The 15,000-nt window shown below is 44.9% G+C and overlaps 1 protein-coding gene across 2 annotated transcripts in view; it reads left to right on the top strand.

Moving 5' to 3' along the window:
- The window catches only part of LOC113822926 (uncharacterized), a 76,809-nt gene that overhangs the window by 6,920 nt on the left and 54,889 nt on the right, over nucleotides 1-15,000 (top strand). For both annotated transcript variants that reach the window (XM_070115685.1, XM_070115686.1), the window contains exon 2: nucleotides 11,622-15,000. This exon is cut by the window's right edge and continues 524 nt beyond it. In XM_070115685.1, coding sequence (XP_069971786.1) covers nucleotides 11,622-15,000 — 3,379 coding nt within the window. The remainder of the gene's footprint in view (nucleotides 1-11,621) is intronic.

Here is a 15,000-nt window from a genome sequence, read left to right on the forward strand (position 1 = left end):
CGCACCTGCCGCAGTCCTCAACAGTTACTGCAGTCGCCTGATGCAGCAACATCAATCTACACTGCCCTGCCAGTACCTCAAGAGCCAGACGCCCGTGCTGAAACGCCACTGCTGCTAACCTTGACTCTCGGATCACCACGTCGCCCCCTCGCCGCCGTGCCCTGACGCACAAGTTTCGCTCGCCCGTTAACGAGCCCATTTCACGGACGTCCTCGCCGCCGTATCACCTGCCGACGCGCCCATGTTCTCAACTGCACGTCGCTGCAACTCCGGCCGTGTCCGCCGCCTCGTCCGCTGGTGACTACCGCCAAACGTCCTCACCGCCGCATCACCTGCCGACGCTCTCCTGTTCTCCGTTGCTATTCCGGCCGTGTCCGCCGCCCCGACCCGTCCGCTGGTGATCGCCGCCCACGTTCCTCGTGCATCTCGCTACGCTCACTCACCACACCCGCTGCCGTGCTGGTGACCCTGGCAAGAACTGTCCCTCCTTGCCTGCTGATTCTCGTGACGCCGTCACCATGTTGTTACTCTCCCGAGATGACGAATCCTTCTCGCCGACGTGATCCCGAGACCTCGCTCTCAGGATTCTCCGCTCAACCTTCAACTCTTCGACGATTACTGGTCTCCCAGAATCTTCTAGACCCAGTGTGCGTGTCATTTACGACTGACACAGCGCTTGACAAGTTAACTGTGTCTTCCAGTGATCCTGTGTGGAACGATTGGCGAGCTCCGTGACTGATCATCACTGCCGCTCCCGTCAAGACCACCTGCACCCAGAGCAGTGACCTGTGCAAACAAGCACCCTAGGCCGCCTTAGAAATACCTGTACGACCGTTCCTCCTCAACTGCACGATCGAGACTCCCCGTGTCTGTTACCTCCGTCACCTGTCACCTGTCATCTACCTGCATCGTTTACTCAAGAATCGAGGACGATTCTTTTCTAGTGGCCGAGCGATTTAGTGACCTGCTCCCCTCGTCGCTCACCCCTCGCAGACCACGAAAGCCATGTGTTGTTTATTTTACGAGATTCCAGAGTGCCCTGTGCCCGACATTGATGAAGTGACCGTAGAACACGCTTATCTGACCCTTATTACTCTCATACATTTCCATGCATTTATTCTGTTGTCTTCAAGTATAAATATGTCATGTTTATACTCAAAATGTTTCTTATGAAATGCTTATTCTGAATAACGATGTATGTAACATTTTACCATTGATATTCATATGTTCTATGTTTCATGTATAGTCAGCCAGTCTGTCCCATAACCACAATGTTTGGATTGTAAAAACATACCGATATCATGTCAACCATACCCTTGTTCCTCTCCACGAAACGGTCATGTGACCTAATATCTCCAAATCTATGTTCATCCATATTCTTTCATGTTTTTCCATTGTATATTGTCTCAAAACGAACTTCGTTCATGGCAATTCCTGTGCCATCTACCTCAGACCGCTCGCCCTCGCGGGCTCGGCAGGACGTGCCCTTCCCTGGGCCTCTGCCTTGCCCTCTGTACCAGTTACCCAGAATAAAGACAAGAAAACTGCGACAAGTTTAACTGCACCAACATCTTCAGAGTACTCCAGTACGTCAGCACCTTACTTACTTACAACTGCCTTACCGCTGAGCCACGCTCTACCAAACAAGAAGTAATAATAGTGGGGGGTGGGACGCCTCCTTGCTTCCCACTCCATACATTACACACTCTCTCTCTCTCTCTCTCTCTCTCTCTCTCTCTCTCTCTCTCTACCTCTCTACCTCTCTCTCTCTCTCTCTCTCTCTCTCTCTCTCTCTCTCCCTCTCTTTCTCTCCCTCCCTCCCTCCCTCCCTCCCTCCCTCTCTCTCTCTCTCTCTCTCTCTCAGTCATCATCCTGTCACCATAGTGTGCAGACGTGCTGTGTGACCTCTTGTGACCTTGACCTGTCCTTACGGGATTTGTGTTACCTTGACTATTAGGTCTTCATAGACCTGCCAGCTGTGGATTGCTGCAGTGCGCGATAATGTTCACATGATTATTTGTTCTGAATCTAAAGTGATCTAAATATCAAATAGTGAAGTAAAATAAGTGAAAAAAACTACGTACGGACACAGATGTGCTGTGTGGGCGCGGCGTAAGCGGCCCGTGTGTGCACCTGGGTTTGCACAGGGAGGTCAGGTCCTGTTTCTTCAGGAAATGACGCCGACCTCAAACGAAACAATGACAGACACGCCCATGGAAACCGAGGGTAGATATGGTGTCCTCCGTGAGGAAGATATCAGTGGCCTCCCCCAGGAACCAATAAAGAAAAAAGCAAAAAGACTACTACCTGACACTGTAGAAATCACGCCCCCTGGACACCTGTGTGCACATTTTAAAGCCGACACAAAGCTTCGGACACACGGGGATAAGTATCGCTGGGTATCCCAGGCTTTAAAATTGGACCCATACAACAAGACAAAGGGGTCCATTGAACTTGAGATTGGGAGAAACAATGTGTATGTGAGATGTGAAAATGAACAAATTCTTGCCCACATAACCACTGCCGGTGCAGGTGGCGAAATTCTAGAAAAGGCGAAAGTGTATGGAAAAGGCAAGTGCACAAATGTTATTGTGTTCGACGTCCCAAGAGAAATCGAAACAGATGAAATGACGTCTTACAATGAACGCGTCGTACATGCCAAACGCATGAAGATCAATGGATTGATGACCCAGAGAGTCATCATAACATATGACGGGGAGGTAATCCCCAAAACTATCAAAATGGTGGAGGGCATGGCACCCTTTAGATGTGCCATCTTCAAATCTCTGACCCCGTTTTGCTCCCATTGCTCAAAGTGGGGACACGGGGCACGTGCGTGTCCACGAGAGGCACCGCGGTGCCGATATTGCGCTCTTTCGCATGAAAGCTCAAAGTGCGCAGAGAAAATTTCTGAAGGTAAAATCATCCCTCGGAAATGTGTGAACTGTCGTCAGGAGCATAATGCCAACTCGCCATTATGCGCCTATTACCCGAAGGACAGAAAGGCAACACAGGAAAAAAAGCAGGCAGCCCCTCCCCCCAATAAATCCCGCTCAGCCCCTAGTCTTAATGACGTGCGGGAATTCCCACACCTGCAGAGGTCAACTCTGAAGGCCTCTGCAAACAAAGCCATGGCACCGGCCACATCACCAGCTGTAGCACCTACTCCAGCTGCAGCTTCTACTCCAGTTGCAGCACCCACTCCAGCGCCAGCTGTAGCACCAGCTGCAGCTCCTGCTCCAGTGCCAGCTGCAGCACCGACGCCATCACCAGCTCCAGCTCCTCCCTCACCGCAGCAGGAAAAGCAAGAATCCAACAGGGAAATGAAAGATTTGATACAAATGTTGTTCAAGCAGATGGAGCAGATGATGTTCAAGATGCAGCAACAGATGGTGCAGTTCCAGGAGAGGATTTTTGCGCTCTTCCTCTAGCAACGACAACATCCAGTGGGCCTTGGATCGATGGACCAAAATAATCTGTTAAAGTGCATTACCTGGAACATTAACAGTTTACAGAAACGCAAGGCGACCCTCGCTCAGTATCTTCACTCGGAAGATGTTGATGTGTGTTGCCTTCAGGAAGTTAGAACTGATGCTCGTTATGCAAAAATTGCAGGATACACATATCACGACAAACCTAATATTGCTAATCCTTCTACAAGAGGACTTGGTATTTACATAAAAAATAGTATCCCATCAAAAGTGATCGATGACAAACGTGACAATGCAAGTGCTGAATATCTTGGTGTAAAAATATTTCTTGATGGCAGAACCATCACCATCATTAATGTATATAACCCACATGGTAGTGAAGTGGTACCTAAACCTCCCGACAGTATGATACATAATGCTACTGTCTTACTGTGTGGAGATTTTAATGCCCGTCATCCTCTCCTTGGCTCTGAGGGAAGCACCATAGGTAAAAACGGTAAGGTATATATGATTATCTTCAAAACACCAGTGATCCCATACACCTATTGTGCCCCTTTGAAAAGACTCATTATCTAGGTGGCAAATTAGACTATATAGTCTTATACAATCAGCACCCACTCCCATGCACTGCGGAAGTTGTCCCTTTCTTAGTCAGTGATCATTGGGCATTAAGTATCACCCTCCCATTCGCTAAAAGAAGCCCGCCCCAGCCACGTCTTCGATACCATCTTGCTACTAAACATCATGATGAGTTTATTAAAAGGATTGGCTGCTGGTATGAACACTATGTTCCTACAAGCCTTGATCACTTTAATGAAACTCTGTCAACAAGTTGGTAACCTCATTACCCAACTCCAACCCAGAAACCCTGTCAAACATAGGTCTTCATCCTCCAGAGGCAAACGAGCATATCACCTTAACAAAGATCCGGAAATAAAGTTACTTAGAAAGTTAATAAGGTCTACAGTAAATCAGCTAAAAAACCTGGGGAAAAATCCCTACTTAGCTAGGGACCTTGTTTTCTTTAGTAAAAAACTTAATGAGATAATCACACAAAAGCGGGAAGAGAAATTGTATGCTTGGGCAGAATCGATTGACTCCACGACTCCCATGGGTAATGTGTGGAGGGGAATCAGCAAGATTGAAGGCAATGCATACAGTTTGACTCCCCACCTTCACCCAGAAAGGGCAGCTTCGTCACTCCTCAGTAAATGCTGCGAAAACTCCTCTCTCGATAACTTTCCATTATCCATACGCAGATGCTCCCTTACGTCAAAACATGACAATGAAATTGATTACCATTGCCAACTTGTAAATGAGGCTGACGTCCCATTTACAAGTCGTGAACTTCTTGCAGCCATTGCACCTGGGGATTATGGAATCACTTACGACATCATTCGCCTCCTTGCAAAGGTACAGGTACAGGGAAGAAATCCTCTTCTTGATCTCTTCAACTTAACTTATTCTACAGGCATCTTGCCTACTTCCTGGAAACAAGCCACCATTATTCCTATCCCAAAACCAGGGTGTCCTGATGAATTTAGACCGATTTCTCTGACATCCTGTCTCTCTAAAACCTGTGAAAGGATCCTCCTCAATCGCCTGCTCCACCAGATCAAAGATCAAATTCACCCATCAGTCTTTGGTTTCCAAAAGGGGAAAGGAACACAAATGTGCCTGGCACAGTACCTCAATGGAAGTAATGCACAGTCTTCTTACTTCATAGATTTCAAGGGTGCATTTGACAGAGCTTCCCCTACTGCAATCCATGAATTAACTCTCCTAGGAGTTAAGGGCAAGCTTCTGCTATGGATAAAGGATTATCTGTCTTTGAGAAGAGCAAGAGTATGTTACCAAGGCACCTACAGTAATTATGGTGAACTCGAGTTAGGAACTCCACAAGGAGGTGTTTTGTCCCCTTCACTATTTAACATTCTTATGCACTCTCTTTGCAAGCTTAATAGTGAGTTAGGAGACCTATGCAGCATCACATCCTATGCTGATGACGTTCTCATTCAGGTATTTGATAGGGGGGAGTATGTTCTTCAGGGATTCAGTAAAAAGTGCACTTCCCTTGGACTCGTAATCAACCCTGTCAAGACTAAGTATATTTCCAGATCAAACAAACTGCCATACATTCCAAGCTTAGGTGGGCAAGTTATTGCAAAAACTGACACCTATAAGTATCTAGGTGTTATGGTGATTGCTCCCCACCTCATGTCCCGCAATTCCCGCTTCACTCGGGAAATCGTTCAAAACATCAGAGAATGCTGCCTGGAGCGCTTAAGACCTTTACAATACATAAGTAACAGATACGTTGGTGCTTCCCTAAGAGTCCTAAGATTGGTGTACATTTCCCTTGTTAGGTCCACGATAGACTATGTGAGCCCGGTTCTTAGTATGTTGCCACAAAATGTTCTCAGACCTCTTGTAATCTTACAGAACAAGGCCATGAGAGTCATTTTGGGTTGCCCAATAACTGCTAAAGTTCTTGTTATGAGGAAAGAGCTTGATCTCCCGTCAGTTCACAGCCGTATTACCCAAGTCAACACCATACTCGGCATCAGACTTCTGCAGATTCAGTCCAAACCTCAAATTTCCCTCAAAATTCCAAACTTGGAATGGAAGGCCAAGACTGCCCAGACTATTCTCAGCTTTAGTGTGTGGAATAATGATTTTATCAACATCCCAGAAGCAACGCTTACTTCACCATGGCATAGATCACATGTTAACGTACATATTGATAAATTAACAGGGCCAAAACCCATGACTTCAATAACAGAGTTAAAAGGCCATTACTTGAAATATATTGATGAAATTCTACACCCCCCTCAGGGTACCCCCCCACTTGCAATCTATTGTGATGCTTCTACTGATCCTCATGGAGCAGCAGGGATTGGTGTACTAATTCCCGACATTGCTCTTCAAGAAAGTGTGCGAATTTCCAACTGGACAAGCACAACTGATGCCGAGTCAGTAGCAATATACCATGCCATCAAAAAAGGTACTGAACAGCAGCGACACCTAGCTGTCTTCTCTGACAGCCAGGGTGCACTATATAGACTCACAACATTTAATCCAGAAAACATGGTAACTATCAATACCATTCACCAAATCGCTAGCCTATCCGAGCAGGGTATACAAGTATCACTATACTGGATACCTTCTCATATAGGGATATCAACCTGTGACAACGTAGATAAGTTAGCAAAACAAGCACTTTCCCATGAAGAACCATATTATGTAATACCGCTATCTATCAGTCAAATGAAAAAACGTGTTATCAGCTGTCTTCGAGATTATGAGGGCCAGGTATGGACCACTGAAAAATTGAAGAAAAGTGGACATGGTACCATCTGGCATTATGAAAGTATTGTCAGGTCATGTGATGCTGACAAACCATATAAATACTACGATGGACTATCTCGGAGACAGCAGGTCACGCTAACCAGGCTACGCATAGGGTATCAATACACTATACATTATGTACAGGATGCAGTTTTGGAGGCAAAGCCAGTCACATATCACCAATGCAAAATGTGCAAGGCGCCCAAGTCGCATAATCTTACACATTACTTACTTTGTTGCTCAAAAACTGCATCCTATCGATCAAATAGCACTGTCCAGAGACCAGCACTCATTGATTATATTAATTTTATCATAGACACTGGTCTTGTCTTCGATATGATTAGGGATATAAAAGGTTTTTTACCAACTAGATGATATGTGAATAATGTATGCATAATGACACAGCCCTTCAGGCATGTAGAACTAATTTTGACTAATAGCCCTTTACATAAATATAAGCATAGCCAGTTGGATAGATGCGGTAGCATCTTACCCTGGCTTTTTACAGGGCATGTACACTGTTCTGTAAATAAATATTATCAAATCAAATCAAATCTCTCTCTCTCTCTCTCTCTCTCTCTCTCTCTCTCTCTCTCTCTCTCTCTCTCTCTCTCTCTCTCTCTCTCTCTCTCTCTCTCTCTCTCTCTCTCTCTGTGTAGTCCAGTGGTGAACGTGCTGGTCTGTGTTTGCGTGTATGTGTGTGTGTGCGTTCGTGCATATATGTGTGCGCGTTCTGTGTAGCGTAGTGGTGAACGTGCTGGGCTTGCAGTCTTGCTGACCGGCGTTCGATCCTGCGCACTACTAGTGAATGGTAACCCCGATCATTCCTTGCACACAGGGGGAGATTTAGAAGCAAAATAAAACAGACAATATGTCACAGCAAAGAATATCTATTGTAATAAATAGATTGAAACTAAATCTTAAAAACTTGAATCTCTCTCTCTCTCTCTCTCTGTCTCTCTGTCTGTCTGTCTGTCTGTCTCTCTCTCTCTCTCTCTCTCTCTCTCTCTCTCTCTCTCTCTCTCCCTCTCTCTCTCTCTCTCTCTCTCTCTCTCTCTCTCTCTCTCTCTTCACTTTTCTTCGATTCTCTCTCTCTCTCTCTCTCTCTCTCTCTCTCTCTCTCTCTCTCTCTCTCTCTCTCTCTCTCTCTCTCTCTCTCTCTCTCTCTCTCTCTCCCCCCCCCAACCTACTTTGCACTGTGTACCACTTGGACATTCAGATTCACATATAGCATTGTGATTACACATGTATAATTAGCCACGCCAAGATGGACAAGCCACGCATGCTGGGACGCCCAAATTACAACCAGCTAGGCCTCTACGTGTCAGTACGTGTTTAGGCGCAAAACCTTCCACCCGCTGGTAATTTTAGGTTTCCCATTTTCTCTAAACTTGCATAAATGACGTCATATGTATTTTCTTGTATAAATGACGTCACATGTATTTTCTTGTATAAATGACGTCACATGTATTTTCTTGTATAAATGACGTCACATGTATTTTCTTGTATAAATGACGTCACATGTATTTCTTATGTAAATGACGTCACATGTATTTTCTTGTATAAATGACGTCACATGCGAACGGAGCTCAGGCCCCCTGGCTACCATACCGAGCAGATCTCTATCCGTCAGTTGTATCTGTTATCTATGATAATCTTGATAATATTCTACAATAGATTATCAAGATAGAGGAAAGTCGTCTGGAGACACTTCAACGCTATTTACGTCGTGTGTCCGCTCTGTCCGACTTGTTGTCTTGTTTGGTCAACACAGCCTACCTCCCTCTCTCTCTCTCTCTCTCTCTCTCTCTCTCTCTCTCTGTCTCTCTCTCTCTCTCTCTCTCTCTCTCTCTCTCTCTCTCTCTCTCTCTCTCTCTCTCTCTCTCTCTCTCTCTCTCTCTCTCTCTCTCTCTCTCTCTCTCTCTCTCTCTCTCTCTCTCTCTCTCTCTCTCTCTCTCTCTCCCCCCCCCTCAACCTACTTTGCACTGTGTACCACTTGGACATTCAGATTCACATATAGCATTGTGATTACACATGTATAATTAGCCACGCCAAGATGGACAAGCCACGCCTGCTGGGACGCCCAAATTACAACCAGCTAGGCCTCTACGTGTCAGTACGTGTTTAGGCGCAAAACCTTCCACCCGCTGGTAATTTTAGGTCTCCCATTTTCTCTAAACTTGCATAAATGACGTCACATGTATTTTCTTGTATAAATGACGTCACATGTATTTTCTTGTATAAATGACGTCACATGTATTTTGTATAAATGACGTCACATGTATTTTCTTGTATAAATGACGTCACATGTATTTTCTTGTATAAATGACGTCACATGTATTTTCTTGTATAAATGACGTCACATGTATTTTCTTATATAAATGACGTCACATGTATTTTCTTGTATAAATGACGTCACGTGTATTTTCTTGTATAAATGACGTCACATGTATTTCTTATATAAATGACGTCACATGTATTTTCTTGTATAAATGACGTCACATGTATTTTGTATAAATGACGTCACATGTATTTCTTATATAAATGAAGTCACATGTATTTTCTTGTATAAATGACATCACATGTATTTTCTTGTATAAATGATGTCACATGTATTTTCTTGTATAAATGACGTCACATGCGAGCGGAGCTAAGGCCCCCTGGCTACCATACCGAACAGATCTCTATCCGTCAGTTGTATCTCTTATCTATGATAATCTTGATAATATTTTACAATAGATTATCAAGATAGAAAAAAGTCGTCTGGAGACACTTCAACGCTATTTACGTCGTGTGCCCGCTCTGTCGGACTTGTTGTCTTGTTTGGTCAACACAGCCTACCTCTCTCTCTCTCTCTCTCTCTCTCTCTCTCTTCCTCACTCTTTCTTTCTGTCTCTCTCTCTCTCTCTCTCTCTCTCTCTCTCTCTCTCTCTCTCTCACTCTCTCTCTCTCTCTCTCTGTATCTATTCATTTATTTATTTTTATATTTATTTATTATTGCACATACCAGTTACTTCAATCGTATCTATTCATACTTATAACTGCCCTAACTGTTTCCGCCCTGGCTGCGACCGGACGCTCCTCGGATGTGCAAACCAAAACGAACACAGCTTTTATCCGGGTTCTCTTATATTTTTGTCTATCTGTCTGTTTTTAAAGTCTTTCTGTATGTGTTGCTTTGGACTTTCCTCCATAGGTCTTAGACTTGTGTAAAAGCTGCGTGCCACATATCAGACAGAGAGCCTTCAGACCCATCTCGAGACAGGGAGCATAATAGACCTCTCACCTGCCTCGTCCTCAGCCTGCCTCCCATTGAGTGATTCCTTTACGTCTCCCACGAATAAAATCAAGCTCTGTGACGCGACAGTGTAGCCTGCCGTCAGCGTCTGGTATGGTTGGCACATTCAGCATATCGACCAAGCTTCTAGTCTCTGTCTACCTATGGCTCTCTACCCCCCTCTTCCCCTCTCTCTATATTTCGGCGAATGTCCAATTAAAATTATAGTTTAAAAGTTGGATGAATAAACGTTATTCTGAACTGAACGTTAACAAGCATGGGCGAAGGAACGTTTGGGTTTTCATGGCACGTTTAGGCGAACAAGGTCTATATAAGTACTAATATAGACCTTGTAGGCGAATAGGATATTCGACCGCGTGACGTCACTCGAGGTAGGGGTTGGGGAGGGCTGGGGAGGGGGGAGTTGCTGCTACGTGTACTGTTTGTATAACTAATATTTGTAATTGTATGGTTAATTTTGTAATTTTGTCATATCGTTATTAATTCGATTGGCTTTATTAGGTATGATGGAAATGTTCGTTGTTTGGGGGTATTGAATGTTTTGTTTTGCTTTTATTGATGTGACGAAGTACATGGTCATACACTTCTGTATTTAATGCATTGCTATTGATAATAAGATAGCACTTATTTCAGTTGTTTCTGGTAGTATTAATTGTGTAGTTGATTCACTGTTCTTAATGCCACCATCTTTCGATTTCATCTTCATCGTTCTCATTGTCTTTCTTTCCTTTTTACTTCTCCCTTGCCCCCCTCAGTTTCCTGCTCCCACAATTCTTTTTTTTTTTTTTTTATTCTACTCTCATATTCCTCCTCCTCCTCCTTCTTCCCCTCCTCCTCCTCCCACTCCCCTTCCTCCTCCTCCCTCTCCTTCTTCTTTTCCCTCCTCCTCCTCCTCCTCCTCCTCCTCTTCTTCTTCCTCCTCCTCCTTCCCCCCCCCTTCTTCTTCTCTCTCTATCCTCCTCCTCCTCCTCTTTATCCTCCTCCCTCTTGTTGTTGTTCTTCTTCCTCCTCCACCTCCTCCTTTCTTTCTCCTCCACCTCCTCCTTTCTTCCTCCTCCTCCTTCTTCTTAATCTCTTTCCTCTCTTCCTGCTCCTTTTCCTTCTCTTTCTCTTTCACCTCCTTTTCCATTTCCCTTTCCTCCTCCTCCTTTTCATTTTCCTTCTCCTCCTCATTTTCTTTTTTTTTCTTCTTTGCTCTTCTTCTTCCTTTCTCTTTTCCTTCTTCTTCTCCTCCTCGTTTTTCTTCTCTTTCTCTTCCTCCTCCTCTCTTTCTACGTCTTCCTTCTCCTGCTCCTGCTGCTGTTCCTGCTGCTGCTGCTGCTCCTCCTCCTCCTCCTCCTCCTCCTCCTCCTCCTCCTCCTCCTCCTCCTCCTCCTCCTCCTCCTCCTCCTGCTCCTCCTGTATACTCATTCCTCCATTCTCTATTCTCCTTCTTCCCTCTTCCCCCTCCCTCCCCTCTTCCCCCACCCCTTCTTCCGTCTCCCCCCCCCTTTCTCCCTCCCCTGAACCCCATCGTCATCGCCTATATTCTACGTCTTTTACAGGAAGCAGGATGTGTAGTGCGAAGCAAAATATGGATAACAAACAGTGCGGAAAACAGAGCGTAAAGCAGGGAGACAGGGGGCGTAGCGACGGCTCGAGAAGCGAAGAACGCGGCACGACTTTAGTGACCGAAGGAGAAGACGTCTTGGCTCTGCCGAAGGAGGAACGCATCTCGGAGTCGGAGGTGGAGGCACTCGGCGGAGGTTTGGAGGCTGTGGGAGGCAGTGAAGACCCGGTGAATGGGGGAGAGAACGGAGACTTGAAGAATGGTGGGGATAGTAAAGATCCGAAGAATGGGGGGTATAATAGAGTCTTGAAGAATGAAGGGGATAGTAAAGATCCGATGAATGAAGGAGAGAGCAGAGACTTGAGGAATGGAGGGGATTGTAAAGACCCGGTGAATGGAGGAGAGAGCAGAGACTTGAGGAATGGAGCGGATAGTAAAGACCCGAAGAATGAAGGAGAGAGTAGAGACTTGAAGAATGAAGGGGATAGTAAAAACCCGACGGATGATGGAAAGAGCAGAGACTTGAAGAATGTAGGAGACAGCAAACACCCAAAGAATGGGGGAAATACCAAAGACATAGAGAATGATGGATACAGCACAGACCTGAAAAACAAGGGAGACAACGCAAACCCGAAGAATGGAGGAGACAACAAAGGCACCAAGAATGAGGATGAACCGAATAAGGAACAAATTGGGATCTTTGACGTGAATGAGGAACATCTGGCAGACTTGAAGAATGAGCAACACAGCCTAGATAGGAAGGATGTAGGACACGCCGATCTGAAGAGTGAGGGACACATCATGAGCTCGAGGAATGAGGAAAGTGAGCACCGTGAAGACTCGGATAGTGAGGAACACCAAGATAATGAGGAGTGCGGCACTGGTGAGCACAAGACTGGACTGGAAAATGAAGTGCACAACGCAGACGTGATGAGTGAGGAGAATGAGGAGCAGGCCGCCGGTCCGAAGCATGAGGAATGTAGCCCAGACCCAAAGAGCAAGGGGCATGACAGAGTCCCTGAGAATGAGGAACACGTGATAAATTTGGAGCAAAGCACAGACCCAGATCATGAGGATCCCTGCTTAGAACCGGGAAATGAGGAGCACAACACGGTCCTGGAGAATGAGGAGGGCATCAGCGATCTGGGGAATGAGAAGGAATGTATACACCTAAAGAATGAGAGGCACAGCATATACCCGATGAATGAGGAACTCAAAACAGACCCGAAGAATGAGGAGCCCGCCGCGGATTCAAATGAGGAGGACAAGGCGGACCCAAAGAATGAGGACACAGTTCCAAAGAATGAGATAGATAGCAAGGATGTGAAGAGCGGAGATCACAGCAAAGATTCGAATGTGCAGTACAACACAGACCCAGAGAATGAGGAACGCGGTGCAGATCAGAAGAATGAGGAGTACAACATACGTATGATCAAAGAAGAGCACCAAATATACGCAATAAATGAGGAGCAAAAATCAGATCTGAAAGATGAGGAACGCGAAACACAGGCGCTGGATGGAGGCCACAAAACACTCCCGAAGAATGAGGAGTGTGAAACCGACTCGAAGAAAGAGGAATGTGAAACAGATCTGAAAAAAGAAGAATGTGAAACAGATCTGAAGAATGAGGAATGTGGAACGGGCTTGAAGGATGAGGAATGTGAAACAGACTGGAAGAATGGGGAATGTGAAACAGGCTTGAAGGATGAGGAATGTGAAACAGACACGAAGAAAGAGGAATGTGAAACAGACACGAAGAATGAGGAATGTAAAACAGGCTTGAAGAATGAAGAATGTGAAACAGATCTAAAAAAAGAAGAATGTGAAACAGATCTGAAGAAAGAGGAATGTGAAACAAGCTTGAAGAATGAGGAATGTGAAACAGACACGAAGAACGAGGAGTGTGAAACAGACACGAAGAATGAGGAATGTAAAACAGGCTTGAAGAATGAGGAATGTGAAATAGATCTGAAAAAAGAAGAATGTGAAACAGATCTAAAAAAAGAAGAATGTGAAACAGGCTTGAAGAATGAGGAATGTGAAACAGATCTGAAGAAAGAGGAATGTGAAACAGGCTTGAAGAATGAGGAATGTGAAACAGGCTTGAAGAATGAGGAATGTGAAACAGGCTTGAAGGATGAGGAATGTGAAACAGGCTTGAAGGATGAGGAATGTGAAACAGGCTTGAAGGATGAGGAATGTGAAACAGACCTGAAGAATGAGGAATGTGAAACAGGCTTGAAGGATGAGGAATGTGAAACAGGCTTGAAAAATGAGGAATGTGAAACCGACACGAAGAAGGAGAAATCTGAAACAGACCACCCAAAGAATGAGAAATTTGAAACAGACTTAAAGAATGTGGAGTGTGAAACAGGCTTGAAAAATGAGGAACGTGAAACAGACCTGAAGGTTAAGGAGTGTGAAGCACACTTGAAGAACCAGGAATCTGAAACAGACTGGAAGAATGAGAAATGTGAAGCAGACTTGAAGAATGAGGAATGTAAAACAGATCCAGAGAATGAAGAATGTGAAGCAGACCCGATATATGAGGAATGTGAAACAGACCCGAAGAATGAGGAATGTGAAGCAATCATGAAAATTGAAGAGCACAAAACAGATCTGGAGGACGACCACAAAGTAGACCCGAAGAATGACCACGAAACAGACGTGAAGAATGAGGAGAACGAAACAGAGCCAAGAACTGAAAAGCATGAGGCAAACCCGAAGAATAATGAGCATAAAACCGACCTCCAACATTATATGCGCGAAACGGACCTGGAAAATGAGGCAGGCGAAACAGGCATGAAGAATGAGAAGGAAACTGACCTCAAACATGAGGAGCAGAAAACAGATCTGAATAAGGAGTGTGAAACAGACTTGGAGAATGAGGAGCAAGAAATGCACTCGAAAAATGAGAAACACGAAACAGACTCGAAGAATGAATGTGAAGCAGATCCGAAGAATGAAAAATGTGAAACAGACCAGAAAAATGAGGAATGTGAAGCAGACCCGAAAAATGAGGAATGTGGATCAGACTCAAAGAATGAGGGGTGTGAAGCAGACCCAAAGAATGAGGAATGTGAAACAGGCCAAAAGAATGAGGAATGTGAAACAGACCTGAAGAATGAGGAGTGTGAAACGGACCCGAAGAATAAGGAATGTGAAACAGACACAAAGAATGAGGAGTGCGAAGCAGACTTGAATGAAGAATGTGAAACAGACTCGAGGAATGAGGAATGTGAAACAGACCCGAAGAATGGGGAATTTGAAACAGACTTGAATGAGGAATGTGAAACAGACTTGAAGAATGAGGAGTGTGGAACAGAGCTGAAGAATGAATTATGTGAAACAGGCTTGAAGAATGAGGAATGCGA

This window comes from Penaeus vannamei, chromosome 38, assembly GCF_042767895.1.
Source record: "Penaeus vannamei isolate JL-2024 chromosome 38, ASM4276789v1, whole genome shotgun sequence".
In the NCBI taxonomy this organism is placed as follows: Eukaryota; Metazoa; Arthropoda; class Malacostraca; order Decapoda; family Penaeidae; genus Penaeus; species Penaeus vannamei.